Consider the following 13,291-nt stretch of genomic DNA (forward strand, 5'->3'; position numbering starts at 1 on the left):
TGATCAGAGCCTGGAGGTACTGAGGTGCCGTTCCCCTCACAGCTCCGTAGGCAAGCACCATGGTCTTGTAGCGGATGCGAGCTTCAACTGGAAGCCAGTGGAGAGCGCGGAGGAGCGGGGTGACGTGAGAGAACTTGGGAAGGTTGAACACTAGACGGGCTGCGGCGTTCTGGATGAGTTGTAGGGGTTTAATGGCACAGACAGGGAGCCCAGCCAACAGTGAGTTGCAGTAATCCAGACGGGAGATGACAAGTGCCTGGATTAGGACCTGCGCCGCTTCCTGTGTGAGGCAGGGTCGTACTCTGCGGATGTTGTAGAGCATGAACCTACAGGAACGGGCCACCGCCTTGATGTTAGTTGAGAACGACAGAGTGTTGTCCAGGATCACGCCAAGGTTCTTAGCGCTCTGGGAGGAGGACACAATGGAGTTGTCAACCGTGATGGCGAGATCATGGAACGGGCAGTCCTTCCCCGGGAGGAAGAGCAGCTCCGTCTTGCCGAAGTTCAGCTTGAGGTGGTGATCCGTCATCCACACTGATATGTCTGCCAGACATGCAGAGATGCGATTCGCCACCTGGTCATCAGAAGGGGGAAAGGAGAAGATTAATTGTGTGTCGTCTGCATAGCAATGATAGGAGAGACCATGTGAGGTTATGACAGAGCCAAGTGACTTGGTGTTATAGCGAGAATAGGAGAGGGCCTAGAACAGAGCCCTGGGGGACACCAGTGGTGAGAGCGCGTGGTGAGGAGACAGATTCTCGCCACGCCACCTGGTAGGAGCGACCTGTCAGGTAGGACGCAATCCAAGCGTGGGCCGCGCCGGAGATGCCCAACTCGGAGAGGGTATTATGTTGTCTGCTGACTCCTTGTGGAGTTATGTAACACCATAAAACTGTATTCTCCTTTAATAACGAATGCTGACATGAGTTGACTTTTGAACCATACACAAACATTACATTTGTGTTCAGTAAATGATGATTATTCTTATCATTAACACTTAGCTTTTAAGTAGGCTATAAGCAAGTTCAAGCAAACGAGCTGCGATGAGGGAGATCTTCCTTCGGCACTTTCAAAATGGACACGGGCAGAAATTCATGTGTTCGTTCACATAAGGCCTCCATCTTGCTGAATGTAATTTTACCTAGCTTACTGTTTTTAAGTATTTTATTAGGCCTATGTGGTCAAAAGGACAATACAATCACAAGGATCCACTTTTATAGACAGCACATTGTACAAAACAAATAACCCTCGCAATATCAACTGGAATTACATGGGTCTATTATTGAACTCACTGGCAAACATGGTTACAGACCCAACAACATTATAGTATTCTCCCCTCGTTGAGAAAAGCACATGAGCTTTTTATAATACACAAAGAAATTTATAATTCCAACGTTGACAAATGAGATACTAATGATCTATATAACAATTGTGTTCGATGACCGTTCAAAATGTATTTTTCCAGTCGGAGCTACAATGAGCACCGATTTTATAATTTCTCTTCATATGACAAGGATTCATGATGATGACTGCTTGGCTAGCTACGGTTTTGAAAGTATGATGTTGACCTGATCGGTCTAATCAAAGCTATGGTAGACGACATGATTTGATGTAATCTTATCTATGACCAATGGCCTTGAGCCTTTTTGGATAGCCACTTCTAATGTAAGTCTAGGGCTGCACCCAAGGGGGCTTGAACTGCCTAGATTCTGTGGCGATGTAGTATCCCCATGAGTGACACAACACTGAGCCAATTACAGAGCAACGAGGGAACATGACCAAATCCTATGCACTGTATTTTCGGCGGCTGCCCCTCCACAGAAAGCATTAAGCTAGGCATTTTGGAGCTGCCTTAAGAGACCATGATTGTATGCAGATTTATTAACTCAAGGATCTTTTTTATTTTTTTTACATTGTTTGCAAACCTATAACACTGTGACCTACCTGCCCCGAATGACAGGTCGCCATTGTACACCCTTAACTGATGCACACAAGCCATTGTCATCACGTTATCAAAATGACTGGATGGCACACGCGTACATTTTAGTCTTGTCAAATTCACCTCTAAAATAATCCCACTAACACACCAATGACAAAATCCCCATGACTCCAAGGTGTAACGAACACATGGTCAGTCTCCCATCACAATACACACATCCACTAGAGATCAAGGTGGTAATGGCTGTCCTTCTCCTTCAGTCTCCAGGACCTGACCCTGTACAACCCTGAGAGGACCATCACAGTGAAGGGTTCTATCGAGGCCTGCTCCCGTGCCGAGGAGGAAGTCATGAAGAAGGTCAGGGAGTCGTATGAGAACGACGTGGCCGCTATGAATGTAGGTCCTTGTTCTCACGCTGGGCACGGCACGCTGTGTTGGTGGAACCAAAGAATCCATAGTGTCCCTCCAGTGTTCTACTTTTGTGCACTATATAGGGCGCCGTTTGGAACGCAACCTGGGAGATTTGTTTCTTATCACTGAAATGACAGTGAAGGTATAGAAACGTGATGTTTAACTGCATGCTACGGACCTGCGTGTGCCGTCCCTCAGCCTTTAAATGTATTCGAGCGGTTTCCCTGTGAACGGTTTTTGTTCTAGTTCCTTTTGTCTGGTAGTAAATCTCTCTTCCTCTGTCCATCTCTCTCTCTGTCGCTCTCTTCTCTGTCTATCCCCAGCTCCAGTCGAACCTGATTCCAGGACTCAACCTGAATGCTTTGGGTTTGTTCCCTGGTGGTGCTCCAGGTATGGGTCCCTCCATGGGACACAACGTCCCACCTCCCGGTGCCCAGGGTGGCTATTCATTCGGGGTGAGTGTCTGGACCTTTCCCCACCCCGCCTACCTCCCTGGGTCTACTCCACAGGGCCTCTTGGTGACGCTGAAAGATGGGCCCCCTCCTTACTGGAACTTTCTGCAAGAAGAAACCTAAAACAGACCAACCTCTGACTGAAGCCATTTTGGATCTTTCAGTGACCCTGTCTGTGTTCCTCTCTCCTTAGTGCAGCCATTTGGGGGCACGACAGTGACTTGGTTTCGTGTTATTCTCTCCTATAGAGCAGCTCCTTCGGGGGTGAAGGGCCATTTTGGGCGTCTGTGCTGTCGGGGAGCAGCCAGCCCGTCTCTGTAAGTCTCCCTTCCCACAGTGCTTTGCACGGCTTCTGGCTGCTCGCTGCCGGATAGGGTAACGAGGTAGGGCTCGCAGTAACATTTGACCTCTAGGGAGGGCACAACATGTGTAAGTTCATTACTCTGAAACCTGCTGGGAAGGGGGCCCCAGTGTCTGGGTTTAGTTGGGCCCTCAAGTCTTCAGCTGACAAAAGAGCAGTTATTGAACACCTTTGCGTGTTTAGAAGGTTACAAATGGGCACAAATGTTTTCAAGCGGACACCTGTCTATTGAACAGTTTCATCTGGAACTGCCTCTTGAAAAAGTTTGTTCCCATCTGGAGGCTTCTGAATGTGACCCATGATTTGGATGACTGAAGTGTAATGATATGATGACATCCTCTAGATTAAAACCAGCAGTCCCAGCAGCTCTGTCCCACATGTCTCCTTATTCCCTATATAGTGCACTACTTTCAACCAGAGCCATGTGTGCACTAAATGTATCATTAATACCTCCTGCCCCCTCATCTGAAAGATCTCACCCACTTTTCTCTAACACCAGCCATGTGAAGTGAGCAGACAGTTTACTACAGCTTCTCTTCAATACAGTCTGTTCTACAGTGTCTTTTTGGAAGCGCTGAGGAGTGACTGAGCAGAGCCAAGCATTCACTCCTTTCTGAAAGGGATTATCAGTGGTACATCCATATACTGTGTGGATTAGTTAATGTGCTCAGTTGCTGCAGAGAAATGGAGAACCCTCTGGGAATGCTGTGTTTACCTGAACTAGGCACTGGATGCTACAGATTTGGGCATCTGTCTAGTCGGGGTGGTTCTCTTATGCCCGGGGTGCATCCCAATAATCTGTCATTCCTCCTGAAATGTGCACTCGATCACTACTTCCCACAAATGTAAAAGTATTGAATTGGTATTGTCATGGGCAGGAGGGAATTTCCATATCAGTCTTTTTCTTTCTAATTTATAACAGGAAGTGAACAAGTTCTCACTTGGTGAGAAAGGAGAGATAATTGGGACACACTCCATTGGAAGTTGCGATTTGATTAGTTGTGTTCAACCTCTTCATTACTGTATGTTCGGTTCTTTCATGGTTATGCAGTGCTATTGTGATTCTCTATGCTACTGAGGGGATTTGAATTGGCCTAGATTTGATTGGTAAATATGAGGTACAACTTTGTTAATAAAGCACTTAGGAAACTTCCCATCAGCTCTGCTTCTAGTCTCCCTGACTGTGTCCCCAAATGGCTCCCAAATCCCTGTGTAGTGCACTACTTTTGACCAGGGCTTATAGGGCTATAGTCAAAAGTAGTGCACTAAATAAGGAATGGGGTTCCATTTGGGATGCGAGCCACTGTGAGATCCTTCTTCCTGTGCCGCTGCATCTGTTGCTTGGTCACTATCTGGGCTGCTATCGCGGTTTGCCAGGCCTGATTGTGGTATCCCTGCGGTCAGAACTGCTCTGTTGTGGTCTGACTGGGATCTCATTACTGTCTTGTGGCCTCTACTGTTCCACAGGGCCAGGGGCAGCCGGAGTCTGAGACTGTCCATCTGTTCATCCCGGCGCTGGCGGTCGGAGCAATCATCGGAAAACAGGGTCAACACATCAAGCAGCTGTCGCGCTACGCCGGAGCCTCCATCAAGGTGAGGAACTTAACTCACAGGAGGGTTTGAGCTGCATCTCAATAACTTAAAGTAGCTTCTCGTCTTATTTGTTCTCCTTCACCCCCCCCCACCCACCCCCTACATTTCAGATCAGTGCAGATGAAGTCAGTGTCGTAGATGCAAACCAGGTATTTTATTTTTGTTTCAAACATTCAGATGAGTTTGTCTTGTTGCTTATACCATCAATCATCTCAGCAGTGCAAATTGGGTTGAGATTGGGATTGGGTGGCGCCTCCTTCAGGCTGTTGTGATGCGTCCTTGACAGGGTGAAGTGAAAGTGGGCAGTAATTAGAGCAAGTAAAATGTGTGTGCAGATGTGTTAACACGTGTCATTTTCCTCCCGCCAGGGAGCCCCTCCAGAAGGTATGGACACCAAGCAGAGGATGGTGATCATTGCTGGCCCACCAGAGGCCCAGTTCAAGGTAGGAGCCCTCAGGACTGTGCTCTCCAGCCATGCTATTTATGTCCAATGCCCACTGCACCAGAGAAAAGTGTTGTCCTTTTTCCCAAAAACACAGTAGTCTATACAATTGAAAATATAGCTATCTGGCAAATTCTGGTACAGTTGCAGAAATGTTGATTGATTGTCCATCCCTGTCAAGTAAATAACCTCAAATAAAGCATATATTTACAGTTGGATAAAGATGCTTCTGCAGCTTCAGTCAAGGGTTGTCATTTCCTCTGACTCCAGTGTGTGATGTTTGCCCTGTTCCAGGCTCAGGGTCGCATCTTTGGGAAGCTAAAGGAAGAGAACTTCTTTGGGCCGAAGGAGGAGGTGAAGCTAGAGGCTCACATCAAGGTGCCCTCTTTCGCTGCTGGACGTGTCATCGGCAAGGGAGGCAAAACGGTACGCAGAGGCCGGTCTGTGTGTGTGATCAATTTGCTATTGCAAAATGTACAAGTTCTACTGCAGAATGTTTAAAAACAACACTTATTACTTTAGCCATAATATAAAAAACGTATTTGTTAATTTCTCGCTCGCGTACTCCGTTTCTCGCTTTCCTTCCGTCTCTCCCTCCCCCTCAGGTGAATGAGTTGCAGAACTTGACCAGTGCTGAGGTGGTGGTCCCCAGAGACCAGACACCTGACGAGAACGACCAGGTCATTGTCAAAATCACTGGACACTTCTATGCAAGCCAGGTATGTTACACAAATCAAACTTTAAAGTGCAATTAAATTGCAACTCACTTTACAGTAAAACAATAAAGTAAGTAGATCAAAAACAAACATGAGGAAATTAAATAACGGAGCGTAAAACTAATTAAAATGTGTGTCTGGAATAATTTCACTACACTACTAATACTGTTGCACAATTCCATATCTACCCCTCTGCACTTCATGTGGTTCTGAAGGGATCAGATGGGAGGAGCTATGATTACGGGATGTTCCTCCCCCTCTGCCACTGGGCAAGGCCGTGTTCTATCTGACGGAGAGAGAATGAGTCCATATTCATCCCAGTCAGCTCTGATTAGTGAGCCAAAAGGCTGGTTCATGCTATAGGCACATTATGAATGAAGCTGAGTGTAAGGTTGTGGACTGTAGGGTGAATGGGGGTGTAAAATGTATACAATGTCTGCTTGCTATGTAAGGATTGTCCACCATACTGCTTCACTTCATTGTAGCATTAATCAATGGCTGCATCTGAAGGGGCACCCTATTCCTTATATAGGGCACTACTTTTGACCAGGACCCTGTGTATTTATAAGTAATAGGGTGCCATTCTGTAATAAAGGGAATGGGGTGCTATTTCAGTTGCAGCCGTTGTTAACCTTGCTGCTTGATGAATTCTTAATTCTACTCATCACCTTAGAAGCAATGGATGTGTGCATGTCATTGTCAGATGACATGTCCTGACCTCTGCCCTCTTACCCCTCCCCAGCTGGCCCAGAGGAAGATCCAGGAGATCTTGTCCCAGGTGAGACGGCAACAGCAACCCAAACCCTCACCCCGCGGGGAGGGACCACCCCTCCCCCGCCCTTCCCGGAAGTAGAGGGGGGCGTCCAGGTGGCCCAGGGGGGCCAGTGACGGAACCGCCCCCGAAGACAGACCAGAGCAGAGACCGGAGGGGAAACACAGGCAGGGACAAGGCGCTCATCTCAGGGGATAAGGGTCATGGGTACCCAACTGTACACCTCCACTCTCGACGACCTCCTCGACCTTACACACTCACCCCCTCTCGACGACCCCCTCGACCTTACACCCCCTCTCGACCTTACACCCCCTCTCGACGACCTCCTCGACCGACACTAACCCCCCCCCCCCGGCCGACACCACAGCGTGGATAAGAGACCTTACACCCCCCCCCAACCCATCGCCACACCTGTCTGCATCTCTGTGAGAATGTACTTGAGGGTTCCAATGTTGTCACTCACCCTCACCTCGGTCCTGATTGGTTCCTTATTTGTTTTAATGTTGTTTTTTTGGTACACTAGAAAACACAAAGAAGAAATAATAATGAACTCCCTCCTGTCACCTCCCTGGTGTGGTAACACACTCAACCACCTCACATGTTGATGACGGCTGTTAATTTTGTTTTTACCTTTTTATTTTACCTTTTTTTTTGCCCTGGATGAAGTTTGTTTAGTTGGTTGAAACTTTCTCTCCTGAATTTTCTTTGGAAAGAAAAAGGCATTGCTCTGAGTCCTTGTAGGATGGAGAAAGGTTAGGGGGAGGGGTTTAGATGGAGGGGCGGGGCTCGGGGTAATACTCTGGTGTTTGATTGGACAGGGGCCCCGGTGGTGGTCTAACAGGGCACCCCTGTCCTGCTATTGATAGTGGCATTTTATAAATTCGGATGCATTTTATAGATATATAAAATATATTTAGAGGCGAGGATAACACTGTCATTAACACTTAAGGGACGTGTTGAATGGTGTTGGCCAGGAAAACCAATTTAATATGCATTGTACTGAACTACCTCAGGATCTCTAGTACCTCAAGAAGATGAAGAGAAAAAGAAAATAATTATATATATGAAAAAAATGTTCCTTTCTTTTTTATTTTGCTTTGTGGTATTTTGTATACTTTATAAAGCTAATGGTTATTGAACATTTTTATTTTTTTAAGAAAATTAAAAATTTGGTCAGCTGCCAACTGACCTTGCCTTCAACTCTAGCGCTCTCCGGCGGCGGCAACGTGTACAATGTCGACGGTGGCCCTGTTCATAAAGTCTCTGTACATAGAGCCCAGGGCAGAGTTGGCACCAAACTGTTGGCTGCTGACGGGAGTATCGAGAAAGAAATTGCCTCAGTTTTCCTGAGGTGTATCCACCATCTAATGAAAACTACAAACAACGAATATATTAGAGTAATGCTGAATAATGCCAAACGTACATATTGCAGCAATGCCGTTTAGTTTTGGGATTCTGACATTCTTATTGTTGACGGTACGTTACATTTTTCACACAATGATTTTTCCTTTTGCCTTCCTGGAAGTGCAATGGGTAGCACACAAATGGAGGGGCTTGAACACTGAGTTCTCTCTCTAGCCGCCATAGAAATGGACATGTTAGAGTAGCACTGTCTGTTCTGTTGTATTTCTTTTACCTGCTTAGGCCTTACCTGCTTTATTACATCATCCTAGTCTCAAATGGCACCCCATTTCCCTTATAGTGCTCCAAGTTGTATACTACATGGGGAAATAGGGTGCCATTTGGAAGTCATCCCAGGTTTGTGACAGGCTGAAGTGCAGTCCACAGCCTGACTAGGGTTTTTTCATCGAGGAAGCTTGGCCATGTGCGGTGGCCCCAGTAGCTGCAGTTGGTCTACGTTAGTGTCATTCACTGCATGGTGAAAGTAAGGGGAGTCACACCGATGGATGCTTATTTTGCTATAGAAGCTACGTTAACGAAAGGTTGAGTTTTGTTTAACCAGCAGCTGTAATCTTGATTTGAAGTGAGTTTCAATTGTTATTCATCACTAAAATCCAAGATGCACACAAGAAAATGTGCTAAATTTACCTTGATTGGGATGGGAAACATAAGAAAAAAAAGAAATAGTTTTAAAAAACCGATAACAAAATACCCAAGTTTTTCCTTTTTTTTCATGCAGAATGTAAATATGTTTTGATTGTGGTAAAAGTGCTCGTGTGTATCCATGCTTCCACAGTAGAACGCTGTCTACCTCAGCTGAGGGGGGTTTGTGGTGGCACGCACCCTCACCCCGCCTAGTGCCCACGCGCTCGCTGCGATACCTCAGTCCCCCCCAGGAACACTTCTCTGCATGGACTCGTGCGTGCTCACGCGGTTCAACCTCGCGCTGATGTCCACGAGGGGCATAAGTGACAATTATTATTCCCCCTCCCTTTCTCCACCCGTTAATTTTTTTTATCTACCTCTTTAGATACATTTGAATTAGAGGCAAACTTCTTTGTTAGATTTAGGGTTATTCTCCCACTGTCCCCTTTCTGATTTCCAAGATATTAATGAAAATAAATAAATCATGTACTCTTTAGAATTTGAACGAATAATGGAAAAGTTATCAGATGCTTCCTTTGCCAGTGTGTGTGTATATGTGTATATATATATATACACTCTTCTAGCTTAATTGATTGTAAATCCTCAAGATTTTGCTTTTCTTTCTGCTTTTCTTTTTGATGGTGTGGCTTCCATGTATTCAACTTTCTTGCCTGGGTTTTTGTGAAAAAGAAAAAGGTCAAATTCACCGGTTTGAAGTTTTTGGATTCAATGACTGGACAATAAGTAACAAACAAATGTTTTAAAAAAAGACCTGCCTTTTTGTTTCTGGTTTGAGACTAAAAATAAATACTAAGCCAGTCTTCTTTCTTACCTTTTTATGTCTTTACGGATGCTACATTGGCCTGCTGATTTGATAACGATTTGTTCGGTTAGCATTTCCTGGATGTGTAATGTGGAAAATCATGTTTGTGTGGGAAAGAGGGACTGGGTTTGGGAGTCAGTTTTTGGAAAAGTGTTCTGGTTTAAGCATGATGCCCCCCCTCCCTGCGACCATGCTTCTGCCCCTTCACCCCCCTCACAGCTCAACTTGTCAAATGCCTCTGAATAAATCCAAAAAATGAAATTGGCTCCCACGTCTTGCACTCGTCTTTTTTTTCCCTCGTGGTTTTTCAATCTACTGTAAGATGCCATAAAATGTAACTTAACATTTTGTTAAAGGGGAAGTTCAGGATTCTACAACTTGATGCTAGTTGGTTCCTCAGCCTGAAAGAACACTATATACAAAAGTTAAATGAGTGGATTCAGCTATTTCTGCCACACAACTTGGCAGATTAGCCCATACTGAAGAGCACAGTGACTTCCAACATGGCACCTTCATAGGATGCCACCTTTTCAACAAGTCAGTTCTTCACACTTCTGCCCTCCTGGAGCTGACCCGGTCAGCTGTAAGTGCTGTTATTGTAAAGTGGAAACCTCTAGGAGCAACAACGGCTCAGCTGCGAAGTGGTAGTCCACACAAGCTCCCATAATTCTGTCTTCTGCAACACTCACTACAGCGTTCCAAACTGGCTCTGGAAGCAACATCAGCACAACTGTTCTTCGGGAGCTTCATGAAATGGGTTTTCATGGCCTAGCAGCCGCACAAGTCTAAGATCCCCATGCGCAATGCAAAGCATAGACTGAAGGGGTGTAAAGCTCGCCGCCATTGGACTCTGAAGCAGTAGAAAAGCCTTCTCTGGAGTAACTAATCACATTTCACTGTCTCTCAGGCTGACAGACGAATCTGGGTTTGGCGGATGCCAGGAGTAAGCAGCATGACAACGCCTCTGTGAACAAAGCGAGATTGATACAAAAAAATGGTTGAGTTTGGAGTGGAAGAACTTGAATAGTCTGCACAGAGCCCTGACCTCAATCCAATCGAACACCTTTGGGATGAATTGGAATGCTGACTGAGCCAGGCCTAATTGTCCAACATCAGTCATCGACCTCACTAATGCGCTTGTGGATGTGTAGCTCCTCCCCCCACAGTAAAAGTGTAAGTAGCGAAAAGGGTGCTATTAGGGAAGCAATCTCTGTCTCTTGTACATCAAGTCCTTCCTCAGAGGGACACAGAAGAGAATGTAAAGCTTAACGGATGCATCCTGTCTGAGTGTTTCTCATTAACCTTTACCAGTGGCTCTGCTCCAGCTGTTTAACAAATAAATAGGAGTTAGCCTGTTTTGCATGTTATTTTGCCATACATCAGTTTGCAAACAATGTAAAAAAAACTATCATTGAGTTAATAAAGCGGCATACAAACATTCTTCTTTTGCTTTCTGGAGTAAGGCAGCTCCAAAATGCAAGCGTTTCAGCCTAGCTCAGTGCTTTCTGTGGTGGTGGGGCAGCCAGTGGAAAATACGGAGGATAGGGGTTAATGTACTCTAGTTGCGCCATGATTGTTGCATTGTTCTGTCACTCATGGGGACAAAACATTGCTGCAAAATCTATGGGGAGAGCTTGAAAATGCAAGCCCCTTGGGGGCTGCAATAGATTAACATTAAAGTGCCCATCCAATAAGGCTCAAGGTCATAGGTCACAGATAAAATTATGTCAAATCACGTTAGCTTTGATTGAACTGATGTCGACATACTTTCAAAATGTTAGGGTTCGCTAGCAGTCATCATGAATCAAGTCATTTACATTACATTTACATTTAGGTCATTTAGCAGACGCTCTTATCCAGAGCGACTTACAAATTGGTGCATTCACCTTATGACATCCAGTGGGACAGTCACTTAACAATAGTGCATCTAAAACTTAGGGGGGGGGTGGGGTGAGAGGGATTACTTAACCTATCCTAGGTATTCCTTAAAGAGGTGGGGTTTCAGGTGTCTCCGGAAGGTGGTGATTGACTCCGCTGTCCTGGCGTCGTGAGGGAGTTTGTTCCACCATTGGGGGGGCCAGGGCAGCGAACAGTTTTGACTGGGCTGAGCGGGAGCTGTACTTCCTCAGTGGTAGGGAGGCGAGCAGGCCAGAGGTGGATGAACGCAGTGCCCTTGTTTGGGTGTAGGGCCTGATCAGAGCCTGGAGGTACTGAGGTGCCGTTCCCCTCACAGCTCCGTAGGCAAGCACCATGGTCTTGTAGCGGATGCGAGCTTCAACTGGAAGCCAGTGGAGAGAACGGAGGAGCGGGGTGACGTGAGAGAACTTGGGAAGGTTGAACACCAGACGGGCTGCGGCGTTCTGGATGAGTTGAAGGGGTTTAATGGCACAGGCAGGGAGCCCAGCCAACAGCGAGTTGCAGTAATCCAGACGGGAGATGACAAGTGCCTGGATTAGGACCTGCGCCGCTTCCTGTGTGAGGCAGGGTCGTACTCTGCGGATGTTGTAGAGCATGAACCTACAGGAACGGGCCACCGCCTTGATGTTAGTTGAGAACGACAGGGTGTTGTCCAGGATCACGCCAAGGTTCTTGGCGCTCTGGGAGGAGGACACAATGGAGTTGTCAACCGTGATGGCGAGATCATGGAACGGGCAGTCCTTCCCCGGGAGGAAGAGCAGCTCCGTCTTGCCGAGGTTCAGCTTGAGGTGGTGATCCGTCATCCACACTGATATGTCTGCCAGACATGCAGAGATGCGATTCGCCACCTGGTCATCAGAAGGGGGAAAGGAGAAGATTAATTGTGTGTCGTCTGCATAGCAATGATAAGAGAGACCATGTGAGGTTATGACAGAGCCAAGTGACTTGGTGTATAGCGAGAATAGGAGAGGGCCAAGAACAGAGCCCTGGGGGACACCAGTGGTGAGAGCGCGTGGTGAGGAGACAGATTCTCGCCACGCCACCTGGTAGGAGCGACCTGTCAGGTAGGACGCAATCCAAGCGTGGGCCGCGCCGGAGATGCCCAACTCGGAGAGGGTGGAGAGGAGGATCTGATGGTTCACAGTATCGAAGGCAGCCGATAGATCTAGAAGGATGAGAGCAGAGGAGAGAGAGTTAGCTTTAGCAGTGCGGAGCGCCTCCGTGATACAGAGGAGAGCAGTCTCAGTTGAATGACTAGTCTTGAAACCTGACTGATTTGGATCAAGAAGGTCATTCAGAGAGAGATAGCGGGAGAGCTGGCCAAGGACGGCACGTTCAAGAGTTTTGGAGAGAAAAGAAAGAAGGGATACTGGTCTGTAATTGTTGACATCGGAGGGATCGAGTGTAGGTTTTTTCAGAAGGGGTGCAACTCTCGCTCTCTTGAAGACGGAAGGGACGTAGCCAGCGGTCAGGGATGAGTTGATGAGCGAGGTGAGGTAAGGGAGAAGGTCTCCGGAAATGGTCTGGAGAAGAGAGGAGGGGATAGGGTCAAGCGGGCAGGTTGTTGGGCGGCCGGCCGTCACAAGACGCGAGATTTCATCTGGAGAGAGAGGGGAGAAAGAGGTCAGAGCACAGGGTAGTGCAGTGTGAGCAGAACCAGCGGTGTCGTTTGATCTCGACAATCTACTGGCAAATCATTTTCAATCCTTGTCATATGAAGAGAAATTATAGATAAAATGTATCGGTGGTCATTGGACATAAACATTACACAAAAAGTGTTGGGCGGCAGGGTAGCCTAGTGGTGAGAGCGTTGGACTAG

At 46.8% G+C, this 13,291-nt stretch overlaps 1 protein-coding gene across 2 annotated transcripts in view; it reads left to right on the forward strand.

The window, feature by feature from the left end:
* Positions 1 to 9,821, forward strand: part of LOC124012939 (insulin-like growth factor 2 mRNA-binding protein 3) — a 37,559-nt gene extending 27,738 nt beyond the window's left edge. Inside the window, exons 9-17 of one of the 2 annotated variants that reach the window (XM_046327015.1) lie at positions 2,200 to 2,335; positions 2,674 to 2,805; positions 3,051 to 3,119; positions 4,631 to 4,756; positions 4,867 to 4,905; positions 5,125 to 5,199; positions 5,493 to 5,624; positions 5,804 to 5,917; positions 6,657 to 9,821. In XM_046327015.1, the coding sequence (XP_046182971.1) occupies positions 2,200 to 2,335; positions 2,674 to 2,805; positions 3,051 to 3,119; positions 4,631 to 4,756; positions 4,867 to 4,905; positions 5,125 to 5,199; positions 5,493 to 5,624; positions 5,804 to 5,917; positions 6,657 to 6,767 (934 nt within the window). In that variant the 3' untranslated portion in view covers positions 6,768 to 9,821. The remainder of the gene's footprint in view (positions 1 to 2,199; positions 2,336 to 2,673; positions 2,806 to 3,050; positions 3,120 to 4,630; positions 4,757 to 4,866; positions 4,906 to 5,124; positions 5,200 to 5,492; positions 5,625 to 5,803; positions 5,918 to 6,656) is intronic. The other variant, XM_046327016.1, reaches the window with a different exon arrangement.
* Positions 9,822 to 13,291: the final 3,470 nt, after the last annotated feature.

Source organism: Oncorhynchus gorbuscha, linkage group LG24 (genome assembly GCF_021184085.1).
Source record: "Oncorhynchus gorbuscha isolate QuinsamMale2020 ecotype Even-year linkage group LG24, OgorEven_v1.0, whole genome shotgun sequence".
NCBI lineage: Eukaryota > Metazoa > Chordata > Actinopteri > Salmoniformes > Salmonidae > Oncorhynchus > Oncorhynchus gorbuscha.